Source organism: Phacochoerus africanus, chromosome 1 (genome assembly GCF_016906955.1).
Source record: "Phacochoerus africanus isolate WHEZ1 chromosome 1, ROS_Pafr_v1, whole genome shotgun sequence".
NCBI classification, from domain to species: domain Eukaryota; kingdom Metazoa; phylum Chordata; class Mammalia; order Artiodactyla; family Suidae; genus Phacochoerus; species Phacochoerus africanus.
The window spans coordinates 209,851,164-209,870,030 of NC_062544.1; the positions used below are offsets into that span (position 1 = coordinate 209,851,164).

General features: G+C 42.8%; 1 protein-coding gene and 1 long non-coding RNA gene across 5 annotated transcripts in view; one reads left to right on the forward strand and one right to left on the reverse strand.

Annotated features, from left to right (window-relative positions):
* FGF12 (fibroblast growth factor 12) overlaps positions 1-18,867 on the reverse strand; it is a 570,669-nt gene that overhangs the window by 239,591 nt on the left and 312,211 nt on the right. For 2 of the 4 annotated variants that reach the window (XM_047788839.1, XM_047788832.1), the window contains exon 1: positions 12,570-12,785. The exons of the other annotated variants lie outside the window; for them this stretch is intronic. In XM_047788839.1, the coding sequence (XP_047644795.1) occupies positions 12,570-12,768 (199 nt within the window). In that variant the 5' untranslated portion in view covers positions 12,769-12,785. Of the gene's footprint in view, positions 1-12,569; positions 12,786-18,867 lie in introns of those variants that run through there. 4 annotated transcript variants of the gene reach the window in all.
* LOC125132063 (uncharacterized) overlaps positions 12,876-18,867 on the forward strand; it is a 34,372-nt gene continuing 28,380 nt past the window's right edge. Inside the window, exon 1 of the long non-coding RNA XR_007136127.1 lies at positions 12,876-12,934. This is a non-coding gene — a long non-coding RNA (uncharacterized LOC125132063). The remainder of the gene's footprint in view (positions 12,935-18,867) is intronic.

An 18,867-nucleotide genomic window follows, 5' to 3' on the forward strand; every position in this document is an offset into this window, starting at 1 on the left:
TTAAAGTCTTCGCCTTTCACTCAGTATCACATAGTTCCTTTTACTGTCTATTTTTCATTGTTATCTTCTCTTTAAGGCTGTGCTAGTAAACAAATACATGTCCTTTACATTAGAACAAAATCTGTTTCCACCATTTTATTAAACCCCTTCAGTGCTGAAGTGCAAACATATGATAGTCTATCTTGAATGCCCAATGAAACACTAAAAGCTAATATACTACAAGAAAAATTTAGAAATAGTCAATTTTTGTTCAATTAAATTAACAGATCTAAGTATAAAGAATATGGAAAAGAACAGTCAAAAATATGTGTTAACTTTTTTGCTATTCCTTTAAACATGTCAAATCTTCTACGACTTTGTATCTAACATATCATTAATTTATTTTCTCATATCTTACACAGATATCTTGGATTCCAACCACCTATACCTTCTGTAAGTATTAACACCAGAAATACATGTCAAGAATGATAAAGCTAAACGGGATCTCAGAAACCATTTGATACAGCCCTTGTAAAAGGAAGAAACTAGGCTGAAGAGAAGAAAAAAAAGTCCCCAAGGTCAAAAAGTTCAGTGTTATTTCTATGATATTACAGTATCTTAGGCTGAATCAAAGGACTCTTTTATTCTTATCTTCTTAAGAAAAAGGCTAGGTTTCAAACCAAGGGAAAGAACAAATACAGGGGACTGTAGCATACACAGAAGACTTAATACTGCTATCAATAGCTTTAAGAGTAAGAGAAGAGGAAAGAAGAAAAGCCAATGAAGTAATAAAGAGTTGACAGAAAGAAGCTTTTTCATTAGACCCAATCAATACTGTACTCTCCCATCACTTAGAGCTTCACCAAGGAAAGTGAAACCAGAGTGAATATGTTCCTTCAAGAGTATTTAACACTAACATGCCTGTTGGTCTCAACCGTAAATGTAAGGACCAGGAAGGACTGAATTTGAAATCAATGGCAAAGGTTATTTCTCATTAACCCAATGTTAAGAAACCAAAGCCACACTCCACTCACACTCCAAAGCCAGACTCAGGTACAACACAGTAACTACAAGACAGACACACTGAACTGCAGACGACAATACAGGTACAAAGCCAAGTGAAAGCCTGGGGCAGTTAGTGATTCATTCTACCTGGAAGGATCTGAGAAGATCCAGCAGAAGAGATGGAAATTAGGCTGGGCTTTAAATAATACGCAGGACTGCAGCAAAGTGGGAAAATAAGGGGCTATGTCTGGGTAAGGACAAGATGGGGTGAAAGTTAACAGCATCCCTTGTGGGAAAAACAGCAACTATAAATTCTGCAAACAAAATGGACAGATGCTGTAAATGTTCTCTGTATATCAACAAGACCCGGGTTGGCTACAGCACTGTGGGAGGAGGGATAGAGAAAGAATCTTGATTATGCAGCATATTCATGTTGATAATATATATAATCAAACACCATGCTCTCAGCCAGGCCTTGAACCCACGTGCATTTTTAAAAGACAGATTATAGCTAATTTTTTTTTAATTAGAGAATTATTGTTATTTTTCTTGAAATGTAGACCTTAAAGAAGAAACTGTCTAAAAGAACACAGCAAAACTGCAACTTGGAACACAGTTATCCAAATCCGGCCAGAGTTATCAAATCTTAATTACAGATTATCCTACAGAAAAAGAACAGGTCCTTCCTCATTATTTCCATATCCCATCCCCAAGGACATGACAAAATAGCTATTCAATAGGTGTCTGGCAATAACGTGACTACAGATATTTAAAAGCAACTACGCACATTTAAATTACTCAAAACAAAACAAAACAAACAAACAAAAAAAGGTGGGTGGGTTTTGCTATCAGCATTGGGCAGTGTCCTACAAGAGACAGCTAAGGTGTACCATTAAGGCATAGGTGTTTGCCAAGTTTCAGTGCTGGCTCTTCCTGTTGTAGTTATAGGACCTAATTTATCCTTTCAGAAGCTCACTTTCCTCCCCTATAAGGTAGGTGACTGTAATGAATGCTGATGTTTTCTCATTCACACCCACTAATACTTTAAGTTTCTACCCGGCTAGGTGGACATCCCAAGGCTGATGTCACAGTTACTCAATCTCAAGTGCAGATGTATAAAAGCGTAAGACAAAAGCTTCAGGGTGAATGTGGTTGTTTAGCATGAGAAAGAGAACAGGCAGAACTGTGCTTCAGGTGAAAGTAACAGGAGGCCAAGGATCCTTCATCTTCAGGTTTCCAACCACGATGGTGGTCCCATTAGCAGAAAACCATAACGAATGGAATTCCAACTCAAGAAGGCACGGAGCATCCCAGAAATGCAGCCAAGGAAAACCTCAAAGAAGGGAATTTTGTGGAAACACCAGGAAAATCATGACTTCAACGTGTGTTTCCTTCTTAGTGCTACTTTTTCTCATGACCTGTATGTGGTGAGGGAAGAGCAAGCAGACCGCTCAGGATACCAGAGCTTCACAATGCTGCCGATTACTTTCCTGAGCTCCAGAGGATACCGGGCCCTGGGGCCTATCAGGGGAAGACTGATTCAGCAGAGAGGCAAACAGGAACCTTCTCCACTGTTCTGAAGGGAAAGTGAATTTCCCCAAATTCCAGTATCTCAGAGAACTATCCCACAAGAAGAGGACTGCAAAGGAAGCCTGGGTTTCTATCCTCATGATGTCCATTCTAGAATGCTGACTTTCCCAACCATCACCTCATTTCCCACTTATGCTACATGTACCTCATGGCTACATTCTGGCTGCAAACATCCATGGCCGTCTTCCCTTTAGTAACAAAGCATGACAATAACACAGCTTTATCTCTCCAACATGAGAAACCTAGGTTTCCTTGGAATTTAAAAATCTTATTTTTCATATTTTTTTATTAATTACAGACACTGACCCAGCTTTTTTGTTCAGCCTCTTCAAGTGATTTTGAATGGTTATCCTATCTTAAAATCTCCTTTCCAACATAATATTGCATAGGCTATGGATAATATATGGACAACTCAGAACTATTTATCCAAAAACAATCTGACGCTTATCCTACTCAGGCAATTTGAATATGGATCCCTACTTTTGGTACTTATTTAAAGTCTGCCCCGGTTAATTATTTGAGGAGAATTATCTGATTCTAGGGCACTGTGGAGGTGGTCTGGGTCATCCTTTGAATTCCCAAAATTACAAGTAAAACATTTAAGTTATCAGTAACAATAAAAAATACATCTTCTAGAAATTTGTATTTATTTTTTCTTTATATAATAATTCACACAAGCTCACAGGTCTTGCTCCTGAATATCATTCACACGTCATATGAATCCCCCTTTTTAACCTCAGGTTTAAAAAATGTCTAAAACGCTGCAGCACACAGAATTTAACTCCTAGTTGTTGTTTTTTTTTTTTTTTTTAAGGCCTAAATTGGAGTAAAAAAGAAATAAAGACTGACATTTTAGGCAAAGAGATGTTTAATAGCACATTTCAGGTAATTCACCATGGGATGTAATTGGGAACACCCTAACCAGCCCGCTAGGAAAATAGTTTTTACACTTCCCATGTAAATAGGAAACTGAGAGCAGATGAGTATTTCATGTCCCCAGCCATGAGTGTTTCTGGGAGGAGGAGAGCTATTTAATGACTTTTGAAACTAAAAAGGCCTTTAGATATCCTTTAATATAGCACCATGATTTTTTCCAAAGAAAGACACAGAGGCCCATTTCCAGTGCTGGCAGAGTGGAAGGAAAAGTCCACTAGGACAAACAAACCTGAGTTCAAGCCCAGAATCTACTTCTAACTAGTCTTGTGAACTTGAAAAATCCCAGGCTTGCTATACCTCCACATCCATATGTGAGAACAGCAGGTATTAACTTAAGAATCCCTCTTCCTCTGAGGCTTGACAGAAAGGTAAGATTCAACAAGTCGGTGTGTCATTTACTCCTCTATTTCACAGTGATTAAAGAACCACAGTGACACAGGCAAGATGCTGGTGCTGAGAATCTAGTGGTGAACAGGGCTCGGGTCCTGTCCCTAGGAACTCACGTGCTGGTCGGGAAGGGAAGACACACAAATATATCACGAAACTCGGCTCGGGTACTGGACGCCTTTCAACACTAGAAAGATTCAACAGTAAGCAAAAGGAAGGGATCATTGTCATAATTAAATTAACTGTGCACAGTTTCTAGGCATCATAAATGTGTTCTAAAGGCATTAATGAATAAAATAATTGTTTTTTTTGTTTTTTTTTGTTTTTTTTTTTTTTTTTTTGGTTTCAGGGCCACAAGGTATGAAATGATGGGACTTGAATAGATTAGTGGTTCTCAGCCTCAGCCATACATTAAAATCTTCTAGGAGGTTCAAAACAAACAAGCAAAAATGATGATTGATGTCTGGGCTCAAGAGGAGATACAAGAAATTCGTTTTTCTGGTTGTGTGGCATTGGCACATTATAAAAACTCACAGGTGATTTGCTTTTTGCAGCTAGGCTGAGAACCTCTGGCCTGTATAATCTCTAAGCTCTAACATTCTGTGATTCAACTGCAGATGCTATTTGTCCCTTGTCACTCTGCTCCAGGAAACTAGGTTTGGTTTTAGACCTTAGGGTCCTCATTAATGACCCCTGAAAAGTCATTAAGAAAAGGCTGTAGACACTTAAACTCCTATTAAAAGGCATTAATGAACGTATGATTAGAAGCAGGGAGCCTGGGGATATATAAATACCATAAACTAATCAAATGACTAACAACAGGTGGACAAATAAGGAGGCCCTTACAAAGTTTGCATTGTCAAACGTCACTCAGTTATGAAAAGACCACTGAACTTGACCCAAACTCATGTGTGAAATCCATCCAGGCACCACACATATAAAAGCCTTATCCAGGATATATTTACAACTGAACTAGGTCAAGTGTCTTTGAAAGTTTGCTGGACACCAAATATTTTGTTTTTATTTTAAAGGACTAGAAAAATGAAAGTTTTCTATTTTCTTTAATATTTTTCACTGCCTGAAACATATGTGCTTATATGATTACCCTTGCAAGGTAGTATATGTAGATCAATGGAGGAAGAGAAATTCCTCAAAGAGTTTAAGAATAAAGTAGACAGCCTTACACAGACAGGTATTCAGGACCTTCATCAGGTTGTAAAACTACTAAGCAATAAATAATACTACTAGCTAATTTTTTATGCAAGCATTCTGCAGAGCTTTATAGCTGGGGAATGACAAGTATTATCGGACACATAGAAACCCTGCTTCTCCCTTAGTTTTCCTCCATCTCAGCAAAGGCATCACTCACTATTGTATTGTTCAGCCAGGAATCATCATACCTACATATTATCAGGCTCAGCTCATTACCTCTACCTAGTTTTCATATCCATGACCCCTGCCATCATGTTTCCTGTCAACATTATCTATAGCCTAGACCAGTGGTTCTCAAACTTTTTGGTCTCAAGCCCATTTCAGAGTCCTGAAATCACTGAGTAGCCCAAAGAGCTTTTGCTCATGTGATCCATATCTTTCAATATTTATCATGTTTAGAAGTTATGACAGAATGTCCAAATATTTATTTAAATTAACAGTAAGCCCATCAAATATAACATAAACAGGTGTTTTAATGAAATATAACTATATTTTCCAGAACAAAAAATGATGAGTGAAAAAGTAGTTCATATGTCTGTGAATCTCTTTAATGTCTGCCTTAATCAAAATCAGCTGGATTCTCAAAATCTGTTTTCTGCATTTAGTCTCTTGTGAGATGTTGTGACTTAAGTGTATAAAGATAACCTGACATGTGGTTTAAAAGGGAGGAAAATTTTAATACCCTCTTCAGATGATTGTGGATCTATCATATGATTTCTGGAAAACTCCACTGGACACTACTGACAGAACGAGTGGAAAATGGTGAATAATTAGTATTATTAGGAAAGAAACATCATTATGAAAATAGTTTGAATCTTATGGACCCACTGAAAGGTCTTCAAAAAGCTCCCAGAGCACCGTGCTCTGAGAATTGCTGACCCAGACTAATGCCCTAGCCTCCTAATGATTCTTTAGCTTTCTTCTGCTCTGGCTCCCCTGCAGTCTGCTCTCCTCTCCAAGGCCAGACTATCCATTTAAATCTGCAAGTCACATTTGATCACCCCCTACTTCTGACTCTCTTTGGAGCCTAGATTAAAATATGAAATGTCCCCGAGGGTTTCCAAGGCCCTGCACAGCCCAGCCCTGCCAAGCTTTCCAACCTTACCTGCATCCCTTGCTCCCATCACTCCAGCTACACTTCACTTCTTCAGTGGCACCAAACTCCCTCTCACCTCGAACCTCATGAGAGCTGTTCTCTTTTGCCCCAAACATGTTCCCATCCCTCTCTGCCTGTCTCACCCTCCAGAACTCAGCTTGCATGCTTCTTCCTCAGAAAGATTATTTCCTGACCAAGTACTAGAGACGGTAGTTTCATTTTACAAGTTGGCAAACTGAGGCTCAAAAGATATTAAGAAACTTGCCTAAGGTTCTTACAAACAATATATCCAGAATCTGAATTCAGATCCCATACCAACATCCATATACTTAGTCATTCTGCTACACTGTTACTTAAACAGTAACTGTAAAAAAATAAAATAAAGAAATAAAAAAAAAATTTAAAGGCTAAATCTTACAGAGCTCTCCTGAACCTTGTTATTAACCTGCTTACATTTGAAATCATCTGAAGCAATTGTTTGTGTTTACAGTCAAGAACATCTGTCCCTTTGGACTCAAGTCTCCCAGCAGGTCCTTAGGGTGTCCCAGGTGGCACCCTTGATAGCTCCAAGGCTCCTGAATGCAGAGAGGGCCATCCCAGCCAGGAGCCTCGGGACAGCATGCAACATAACACAGGCCTGCTTGTCAGCACTGGTCTGCAGACCTCCTCCCCCACTTTACTCCTCTTCACTCTAGACACCCCTCCCCAGGGGGATGCTCTAGATGGCACACAGAGCAAAGCCAATGTGCCCTGACACCCCACATCTCTTTGAACTCTTCACCGGATTGCCCCCAGCTGGAGCGTCCCAGCTTCCAATCACACTGAGTTACTCAGATTCGGCCTCCTTAGTGCAAGGTGGTGGGATATAAAGACAGATGATCTGCAGGGTGGGAACTGGTGGTCCTGGAACAGTGTGGCCACGTTCTGACTCCATGAACCTGAACAAGTCTCTCTGCCACGTGGAAGCTTAGTTTTCTTATTTCAAAGGTGGGGCTAACTATGTCAGTGGATTTCTCTGAAGAATAAAAGGGGCAAAAGTTGTGAAGAAACTCTGTAAATCCTAAAGTCATATAGTCAAGTAAGTTGTTATTATTAAAAATTATTATTATATATAATTACTTTATAGACATTCTGCATCTAAGGCTCCCACAGATGCTTAGGAAGTAGCCTTAGATGTGGTACATCTTTCTTTGGACAGCAAGTAAAGCTCTGTATTTTGATGGGTGGGCCATCTAATAGAATCCAAAATGTAGTATATTAACTCCATCTCCTACATCTCACGAGGCTGTTTATGAGGGTCCTCATAAAAGGTATAATATTTTTAGAAGGGAAAGTCATGTCAAATACACATTATGCCAAAGTACTCAAAAAAACTAACCACTACTAACAGATTTCCCAAACAAAATCAACACTGTAATATGTATGCATAAATATGCTTTCATCAAGAATTAAAAACAATGCAGTTGTTTACCAGTAAGCCCAGTACTCTCCTTAAAATATAATTGTATGAGACAAAGCTTTAGTTTCTAAAGACCTTCCAAAATATTCCTATTGCTTCCTCGAATACAGACTGCTTCATTTCCTGCAAATTGTTTTTCTAATTTTGTTCAAGAATATCAACTTCATTAAAACTTTAAAGACTTAATCCTGAGTTATAGCTTGATGAGATCTCTGTGGGATGAAAGAAACCAAAAGATCACAGTACCTGCTATTTTAAAATGTTCTTACTGGAAACATAATGTGTTGATGAGAATGCACTGCTGTAGAGAAAATAGGATTAAAAAACACACACACACACAAAATATCAGTTTAAATTCTAGGGTGGGTTTCTAAAGGGAAAAGTATGGTTTTCTAAACAGACATCAAGCCAAATGTCATTTAATTAGACTGATTTTGTAGTTCAGACATGAGTCATACTTTTCAAAGAGAAAAAACAATAAATACTTGCTATAAATGTAAAGTATCACCTGTCATGTGAACATATTCTTGATCTATATATTGACCAAAATTATTTCAACTTATAAAACTATAATTTATATTCTATAAGTCACATGATTAAGCATTTCCCCTTTTTTGTCAGTTTTCTCCTTGAAGTCTCTATTTTCTGTGATGTCTCCATTGTCAATGTCAAGGAATATACTTGATAGTAAAATACTGAATGAGTATGCTATTAAATATGATATACCTACCAAAATCATTTGTAAAAATTCTAAAATATTTTGAGTAATCACATTTTTTATAACAGAAACAAGGACTTGGAAATAAGTAAAAATAATGACTCAGAAACTAGGACAAGTGAAAATCAATAAAATTTAGTAAAATTATAATCATGTCTTTATTTTATCCACTTGGTATAAATATACCATATCAGTCTAACAGGGAGGTAATATAAAACCAAAAATTTTAAAATATCTGATATTTTTCGGTGAGGAATTTTCCTAATTGCTGATGGTTTGTTTTTTTAATGCTCTGGTTTGAGGGAAGGAATTAAATTATAGAGAAAAAAATAATAAAAACACAAAACCACTTAAAATACATAGATTTAGGCTTATCTAGCTACTCTGTACCCTCCAGAGAGGGTCTCATCTGAAAATTCAAAGAGTGATACTGAATGACCTCCAAGGTTCCTGGCTGCCCCAACCTTCAAAGATTCTATAAACACCTTTCCCTTCTTGATTGTGAATGCCATCTATTACCTGCAGCAACTCCTGAGTTGAAAATGATTGAAAATGATTTAATCAGTTGAAAATGATTCATAGGTACAGATGTCTCAATTCAAAAGTAAAACAAATGTTGTAAATGACGAAGCCATGTACCAACAGCCTAGATACGGCAAATGAAGTGGTATTAACATTTAAGCAAATTTCCTAGCAGGCCTGGCTCCTACAGGTATTTCACACATAAATAATTACTCAAGTAATGACCCTAAAAATGTTCCTTTCGTTATTAGAAAGGGCACCAACAGAAATATTCTAAAGGCTTTTTTATGGTTCAGTGACCTCAGCCAACTTGTCAGTTCAAGTGCTCCAACATTTCATTTCCAAAGAGCTACAGCCCACACAGTGCCTAAGGGGCTAACTATTCTTGCACTGACTGCATGTCTTCACTGCTGGATTTACTTCTGTAATCCATGTTGCTATAGGATGGTCATCTTAGAACCCCAATTGCCTGATTTAGCCTATGTCTCCTTCTACCGGTTACTCCTCAATGATGATACCGTACGTATTCCTGTTCTACTTACATCATTATCATCATCATCATCATCATCACAATCCTTTGACAAAAATAAATAACCCACAAAATTATTTCCATCTTGTGCCAGGTTCATCACACTGGTTTTTTTTCTATGTTGTGCTGTGAAGTGCACAGGCAAGAAGAATCAACTGGAACTAGTTCTAGTCCCACTCCTACCACCATCTAGCTTTGCAATCTTGTATAAACCACAAACTTGCTCTGACTCAAGGATTTCTTATCTAAGGAAGGATTTTGCTGTATAACCTCAGGATAAGCCATTGCTGTGCTCCAGAGATGGCATTCACAAAGCATCTGACCTGCCCTGTGGTCCTGGAACTGCATGATGGAAGGTCTTGCCCTGCCAGCTCTCACATTTTCATAACGCAATATCGTGGTTTTAAAACTGGAGACCTTTACATGTATTTTCAGCATTCCCTCAGTTTATGAGGTTTCAACATGATATAGATCAGAACTTGGTGAGCTAAGAGACTGAGAGATACTACATGTGCCAGCCCTGAACTCAGAAATACAACTGTAGCCTTTCCCATTCAATACTTGGCTTAGCTTCACTGTCTCAGGCTCTCTCTCCCAGCAAGTCTGGTCCATGGAACTTGTGTCTCAATGACAGAAATTCAGAGTGGACATTCTTTATCAGGACAAGTTATTCCATTTCACCACTTTACCATTTATGGCTCAATTTGTAGTTCACAGGATCAGGGCTGGTGAGTTCAAGGATAACTCAAATATTAAACGAACATAGCATCGACATGCTTATAAAACAGATTCTCTCAAAGAGTTTTTCTTCTTGGTGTGTAACAATTTCCTCCCAATCCAGCTAAAGAATTCTCTCTGGAATTGAGATGTGGAAGGTGCTATCTCTCTAAAAATAGGTTCATCCCTTGCTGTGTTGAATCATAGTTGCTGACAGCAAATCAACAGATTATTTGGCTTTATTAGTAATGATAATAGCATACTATCATCCCCCAAACCTCTTCTGCACCCTACACTCCCATTCTTCTAAGTAATCTTCAAAACAAACTGAAGTTCCATGGTGGACAAATACAGGCATGTTGCCCTTGCCCTGGGCATGTCTTAACAGGTTCTCTCATCTCTCTGCCGGATTATTACTGTGACACTTAAGCTAAAGGAATTCAGCAGTCATGATCCTCCTTGCCAAAATGTACACCAAGTGGATGAAAAAGAGGAAGAGATTAAATGAACATTAAAAAAACAATAAACTCAGCCAGTTCCCCCAAATTCTCTATTTTCTAATGAGATGCTAAGGAAAGGACCACAGGAAGTAATTTCCTTATGCAAAATTAGGCCATGCAAATCACTCATCTCCAAATAAACTTCAACAACAATGAGGTGAGTCTGTCTTATCCATTCACAAATATATTCCACCTAACATTTTGGTTAACTTGTTTGTAACCGAGGAAGCTGAGGATCTATTCACAAACATTATTATCCCAAATAGAGTGCAAGAACATACTTGAGAGACTGAGATAGAAGAGTCACATGGAATTCAGAGCCTTGAAGCTCCTTGTAGAACACAGAAGCCCTGAGAGAAGATGGACCCCAAATGATCCTTGCACAATAACATGACAGATTTTATTCTATTTTCCCCAATACAAATTATTTACCGTGCAGGGATAACTCTATCAGTTTTGTTTTGTTTGTTTGTTTTTGCATACATCTTCCCTTTATAAAATGAACAAGCCATATTAACTGGATGTAAAAATAACAGACTCTAGTAGCTCCTGCCCCTTGGGATCATAATCATTTTTGTTTAATCCTGAAATTTACTATTTCATCCACATCACAGAACAAGAAAATGAGCCCATGGAGTGAATAACAACATGAAAACTCAATGGAAAAAAAGAGATGAGATGGGTTCTCCACAAGGCTTAACCTCAAATTTCTACACTATTCCTGAGCCCTACTTGTCCAGACTTTCCAAGTGTTTTCTTCACCCCAATGACTACAGCCCACACACTTCATTTCTGGAACCCAAGAGAGCATCACAGTCAGAGTTGCAAAGATCCAATCAACTGATCACAGAGCAAGCTGTCCTTCTAGACAGTATTTCCTTTCAGTTGTCCACAGTAAGGGAAGACCATCTACAGATTCCAAGTGACCCTGCAGAGGATCAATAAAGTCTGGTGGAAACACAGGCCTTGAAAATTCTGCTTTCATTCTCTCAAGGTAGCCTCGCTTAACTTGGGAGTAATCGCTCTGAAATTACAGGACAAACAATTTCCCTCTGTAAACAAGAGACACATCAAAGACCAACTATTTGAGTTTAGGGCCAAAGAAAAGAATCAGCTTCAGAAAGGCCAGGCCTAGAAGATCTCTAATAAGTCTAAAGTTTTCTCTACACTCCCTGAGGTCAAACTGCAGATACAACAGTGTTCCCTTAAGGTCCCAAAAGTAAGTGTGAGTGTGCGAAGGATGGGAATAATAGGACAGAAAAGTTAATGAACAGAGACACTGGAAACAATGCGAGGAGCCAAAAGAAGAGAATAGGAAAAGGTCTGTGTAAAGGGAAGTGAAAGGGCAGGGATGATAATGGGAAGGTGAGAAACTGATCAGAACGTTAGAAAGATGAGATATCATGTGTTGCTAGAGAGTTAGAAAAAGAATAAATTTAAGTACATCTGGTGTCTACTAAGTGTCTATTACATGATAAGAATTGTACTAAGTGTTATGAGAAATATAGGGAGGGAGGAAGGTTTATTTACATTTAGGTCCTCTGTAGGCAGATTAAATGCTGGCTGGCTGGCTGGCTGGCTGGCTGGATGGGTGGATGAGAAAGAGAAAGAGAGGGAGAATGAGGTGATCACTACCCTCAATGAGGCTATGTATGAGACCAGGAGCAGCTAGGTATGTAACTCTTACTTATCCTAGTCAAATGGTGGTTTCATCAAGGTATAGGTGTTTTCCTGAATATGGGATAAGAAGCTATTAACCAACAGAGGGTGACTGAAAGATGACTGGAAATCGGAAGAGCTCGGGGGCCAGGATGGACGAGAGGAATCCTGGTTTTCTTCCATGGATGCCCCCAGGTGCTTTGCAGAAAGGGAGGGGGGTGTTAGCCTCTAGGGAGCCCACTGTCCGGGCTTCTACTGACCTGGTCTCCGCCTCACTGGCCTCTTGCGGCCGCTGCAGAAGCGCACTTTGCTGAATACCCCGAGGACGTGCCTCTCGCACAGGGAGCGCCCGTCTTTGCTGGGACTGGAACGGCGCTTGGAGGCCGACACCCGGTCGCTGTTGGACTCCCTCGCCTGTCGCTTCTGCCGGATCAAGGAGCTGGCTATCGCTGCAGCCATAGCTGCTCAGCGCGGGCCCCAGGCCCCCGGCTCCACTGCGCCCCCCGGAATCACGCTCCGCAGGGGCGAGGGCAGGACCTCGGCGGCCTGGAGGGACAGGGCAGGCGCGAGGAGGCAGTGCTAATATTTGAGATGGCTGCAGTACCGAAAACCCGGCGCCCACAAGGTTAGTCAGAGTCTGGGCAGTGGCGACAAAATGTGTGAAAATCCAGATGTAAACTTCCCCAACCACTGGCGGCGGGGGCGGGGCGGTCCCAGGCCTTCCTGTTAACTAGACTCTTGCACCCCAAACTTGCACCCCAAGGCGATCCGTGTCCAAGGGGCAGTGGGGAGTTTGGTCACACTGCTTCGGAGTACCAAGTGGAAGGGGAAGAAGGATGTCCAAAACAACAAGCCGTGCCCCTGTTGGAGAGGCGCAAGCGTTGTAAGGTGTCCAAAGTATATCTACACACACATACATATAAAACCCGTTTACAAAGCAGAGTCTGGACCGAGGCGGGTAGCGTGCCCCCGGTAGAAAATACTAAAAAGTGAATAAAACGTTCCTTTAGAAAACAAGCCACCAACCGCCAACAGAGGAGAGGAAGGCAGCAATTTAACTCCCTGCGGCCCGCAATTCTGGAGATTAGGAGGTCCGTCCCGGCTGGGTGAGGTCTACGGAATGCATCGCACCGGCTGCTGTTCTCCCAGGGCCCGCCGCCCGAGTTCTGGAATTCCGAGAGGCGCGAAGTGGGAGCGGTTAGCCGGAGTCGGGGTAGGGGCGCGAGGTGGGGGCAGCTGTTTCCAGCTGCGGCGAGCGCGACTCCCCGCCAGCAACGCTGCAAAGAGAGCGGGAGGCGAGGGGTGGAGGGGGGAGGGGGAAGAGGGCAGGAGGGACGGGGAAGGAGGGAGGGAGAGAGGGAGGGAGATCCTCAAGGGCCGAGTACCCCTCCGGGAGAAACCCGCGAGAGGCGAGCGCCGCCGATACGCGGGGTCCCAAAAGCGGGCGCTCTTTCTCTTTTCGCTTTCTTTCTGGCACAAGACGGGCACAGTTGGTGATTATTTAGGGAATCCTAAATCTGGAATGACTCAGTAGTTTAAATAAGCCCCCTCAAAAGGCAGCGATGCCGAAGGTGTCCTCTCCAGCTCGGCGCCCACACGCCTTTAACTGGAGCTCCCCGCCATGGTCCGCCCGGGGCCGCCGCACCGGGCTGCTCTCCGCACAGGCTCAGAGGGAGCGAGGGAAGGAGTGGGTGCCCTGGCGGGCTCAGGATCAGGTCATCGCCCCGCTGCCCCGGCCCCTCAGGCTCGCGCGGCCCGGCAGTCGGCGGCTCACAGGCAGCAGGTCAGATGGGGATTACCCGCCGGACGCAAGGCCGATCACTCAGTCCCGCGCAGCCCATCCCGGCTGAGGAAGGAAGTGACCGGCGCGCTGCGAACACCCGCGCGTCGGCTCGGGTGGGGCGGGGGCTGGCTGCGGGCGACGTCGGCTCGAGGCGGCTGCGGCTCCGCTTCGGAGCTGCCCACCATGGTCTGGCGCCCGGGGCGCAGGCGGGGCCCCTAGGCCGCCGGGTCTGGGGCGGGAGGCGGCCAAGCGCACCACCGGGGCCCTCCGGGCCCGACGCAGACTCTGGGGCCGGGGCCAGCAAGCAGGTGCGGGCTGCCGCCAACTCGCCCAACTAGCTGCGCGGGTGGCTTCTCAGCGCCGAGGGTTAGCGGGGTGCCCCCCGCCGCCGCCTCCCCGGGCCCCGGAGGGGGCGCTCAGGGCGGAGTCCCATTCGGGGCTGAGGCTCCCGGCGCGCCGAGCCGCGCCGGCTCCTGGGCGCCGCCGCCGCTGCCTAGCCGGCTCGCTCGGCTGGAGCGCTAGCTCCGCAGGAAACTCCAGGCGGGGACGACCGCCACCGACATGGAGGGTGGGACGAAGGGCGGGCGGCCGCTGGTGTACCTCTGGCACTGCTCGGCCACCCACCGAGAGCTCGGGAGAGCCCAGGTGGGGCGGCGCTGGGGGCCAGGCTCCCCGAGCGCTAGGAAGCGCAGCGCACTCGGGTCCGCCTCCCCTCCCTTGCGCCCCTGCTCCTATTCTCTTCTCTCTCCCTGCCGTCACCCCTCTCCCCCTTCTCTGTCTTCTGTCTCTCCCCTTTTCTCCTCTCTACGCAATCCTACGTGATTGAGGTTTGGATGAGAAATTCTCAGAGGCAGAGCGAAGGAACTGCAGCTCGGGTCGGCTCTGTCCCGTCCCTCCCCCAAGAGAAAACACAACCACTGGCCCGTTTAAAGGACCCTAGGTGCACAAAGAGGAGTTAGGGGTTGCGGAGCTGAGAGAAAGCAGTCTGCTCTCTCCAATGAGCTGGAGCACAAAGAATTCTGTTTAGAAAGGAAGGCGGTGAACACTGGAGAAAGTAACGATGGCCTCTTGGATCCTCGTGTAGGACCCCCCTTCAGTTCATTTTGGAACAGGAAAAAGTGCTTCCACATTCCAGGAACCCAGATTTCTGGGTTTTGTCAAGAAAGCTGCCAAACAGCCTCAATCCCTAAAATGAGAGACCAGGTACCTGAGCACCCTGCCCGGAGAGGAGGATGGCAGTGGAGTGAGGGGTGGGGACTGTGGGCATAGGCAGTCAACAACCAGCTCTGGAGCACAATCAGGTCCCCAGGAGTGCTTGTGATGACAATGGATGCTACAGAAAACTCGGCGGAGGAGATAATGTCACCAAAGTTAAACTGCAACATGAAAAATTTTGGAAACATCAACGAGTAGTCACCTTCCATCCATGCTGAGGCCTGGAAGGGGCTGTTAGTTATACTTAGTATCTCTCTTCAACCCGTCTTCAAATAGCCCTAAATCTTTCCCCTTCACAGACACTCTGCTAAGCATTAAGGGTAGTGGAAGAAATTTCAATGGATGATTTCCAAGCAGAAACAAGTGTATGTTGGAAATATCCTAATAGTCAGCAAGGACCATGAAGGCCCTGGAAGCTACTGAGAATGGATGTGGGACCTGGAGAGGACCCAGGAATTCTCTAGTTGTGGGCACAAACCTGTGGGCCTAGCAGATGGGAAGAACTGAGGCCTGTGAGGTTGTTCAGGGCAAGCACTGTGTTAAACAAGCCCAGTGTGTCTAGGGGCCTGGACCTTTCCTGCTGCCTCTGGGCATAATTCAGACAGATGGGTTTATGGGGAAGACAGCTGGGAGGAGGATTAAATAAGCAGGGCACCCTGAAAGGGGGGAATCCCAATGGTGGATGGGGAGCACACATCCCCTACAGCAGCTCATGGGGCTGAATAAGGAAAACAAACTTGGGATTCTAACAATACAGAACAAGACAGTTGAAAAAGATGCGCGCGCACACACACACACACACACACACTCCTCTTCTTCGAAAGTGAAGCCAGCCAAATACATTTTCAAAAGTGCATCTGGAAATGGTAAGGGAAATTACTTAAAATCAATTGGTAACAATGTCAATTAGGGAAGTGTTCACTTTTCACAGATAAAATTACGTGTTTTCTTTCTTTGGCTGCCAGAAGACTTGTCTCATTCCTGAGGAAGGCAGGCACAAATAGTACTGGCTGGCTTAGGGGGCTCCTTGCCTTCTGCAGTTCCACACCCAAAAAGAAAAAGGGCAGCTCAGGGGAGAAATGGGCAAGAGAGGAGTGTCTAGAGAGGCCTTGAGGAAATCACTGCTAAACTCTGAGTCCTTATCCTCAAAATGGAAATAATCATTCTCATCTACCTCACAGAACTGAATATGTATGTGCAAGCATTTTGAAAAGTGGAAAATGCCAAATGAGTAAAAGAGATGATGACAGTGTTTATTTTTTTTTTTAAGAAATGCATGATATTCTTCTGAGATGCTTTTTTTAAATGCAGATTCCTGACAGTTTCTTAGAACACGAAGCAGAAATCTCCAAGGGTAGAGCCCAGGGATTTGAATTTTTAACAAGTTCTTCAGGTGTCCAAGTTTGAGAGATACATAGATAGGCATACATACATATATATATATATATATGTATCTAATATGTGTATTAGATAATACATAATCCCAGAAAGGAGAAATAAATTCAGACTCTCAAAATCGAACATTTTTCCAGAATTGCAGTCCTGTGCCCTTCTGTCTTTCCCTCCCCTCCCCCTCAAAAATGGCCTGGAAAGAGGATGTTCTCTAATCTTTGAGGGTATTGCCTTGTTTTTCTGTAGGTTTTTGAGACATGAAGATGTTCTGATGCAGAAGGTAACCAGGCTAGCAGCACAGAATAGAAGAGGATGATGAGGGAAGAGATGAAAAAGCAAATACAGGAGTTCCCGTCGTGGCGCAGTGGTTAACGAATCTGACTAGGAACCATGAGGTTGCGGGTTCGGTCCCTGCCCTTGCTCAGTGAGTTAATGATCCGGTGTTGCCATGAGCTGTGGTATAGGTCGGCTCCGATTAGACCCCTAGCCTGGGAACCTCCATATGCCGCGGGAGCGGCCCAAAGAAATAGCAAAAAAAAAAAGACAAAAAAAATGAAAAAGAAAAAGCAAATACAGTTGCTGTTTGAGTTTTCTCTGTCTTGACATGGCAGCATCAAGTCAGGCATTTAAGGAACAAAATGAAAACAATAAATGCTAGCTTTCAGAAAGTGACATTAGTCCATGTCTTTAGATCTCTGCTGAAAGAATGCGGTGCTTTCCATTCAATCAGACAACAAATACTCTACCTCTTCTCTTACACTCCTGCAGCTATTGTCAGGGTGCCTTTTTTTTTTTTTAAGCTGTTTTGCCCTTTTAAGTCATCATCAGAAACCTTTACTTCATTTCTCCAATGAGAAGAGGTAAATATAGGGAAATTTGAGAAGTTATGTAGAATTTATGTACATGGTTATTGAGATCAGAAGCAATACTCAAGGTCATTTTTGATAACCAGAGATTACATGTCTCTCTAACCCAAGCCACTAAGTCTCATAAGTTTTCCTTCATGGCAACTAGGATATTTCCAGCATCTTTGCATCTGGGAGTCAGGAATGAGATTAAATCAGCCCAATGATGATTTAATTAAAACAATCAGGTTACTCTGAAGGGTGATATCTCAGGAATAACAATACCTTGTTTTTGTTTTGTTTTGTTTCTTTTTGAACAGCTTGAGAATTTCCATTTACAATTCTGAAGACATCAATAGGTGGAAGCAGTTTGAATAACTTGGAGAAAGTTGCCAGATACACATTGAAAGGATAATTATAAAGATATATTTATATTTCAGACCATGGGCAGTCTTAATCATCCCTATATTTTTAAATCATCTCCATATTTTAAAAGGAAAAAACATAGAATGTTTAATAGTCTTTTGCTTATTCATAGGTCAAGTCTTTCAATTCTTAAATCAGACTATCAGGACCACTGCAGTCATTTATTTGAAAACTTGAATTGGGCACAGACTTTATCCAAGGCCCTGTTTCAGTTGCCAAGGGGAACTCTATACACCTCTACCTTCTCCCTTCCCTTAACAAGCTTACAGTTCATGCCATCATGTTCTTAAATGGCTCTTGTCTTAGTCATGCACTAGCTGTATGCACTGGACAAGTTATTCAATCTCTAGACCACATCTGTAAAATATATCAATGATAATGACACTAGCAGTATCTAACCAGGCTGCTGCAAAGCTCAGAAAAGATGTGAAGTATCAGAATGAACATGCTGTCATTAAAATATCCATTTAAATCAAGGCCCTGCTATAAAATCCGGACTTCCCGAAACAGGAAAACATACCTTGTGATTCATACACATCATCACTCACTTCTGGGCATAATGTATTTAATGAAGGCTGGAAATCTACTTGAAATGAATGATTAACCTTGACATTGTAATGGCAAACAAAATTTTCATTAGTGAAGTATTGTCAAGGTCCTTGTCTATTGGAAACACAAAGGAGCCTAGCTCTGCTCATACATCATCCTACTCTAAGATCAGGTCCCTACTCAAAGCTTGGTGAATATGAGCTCACCAGCCTCCGACACAGTAATGACAGGCAGAAGAAGACATTTTCTCCATGAATGCTACTCCTTACAATGACTGTACTTCCATTTCCTTTACTCTGCCAGATTGTCAGTTAAAACAGGGTGGCAAAAACAACATAAACAGTTACT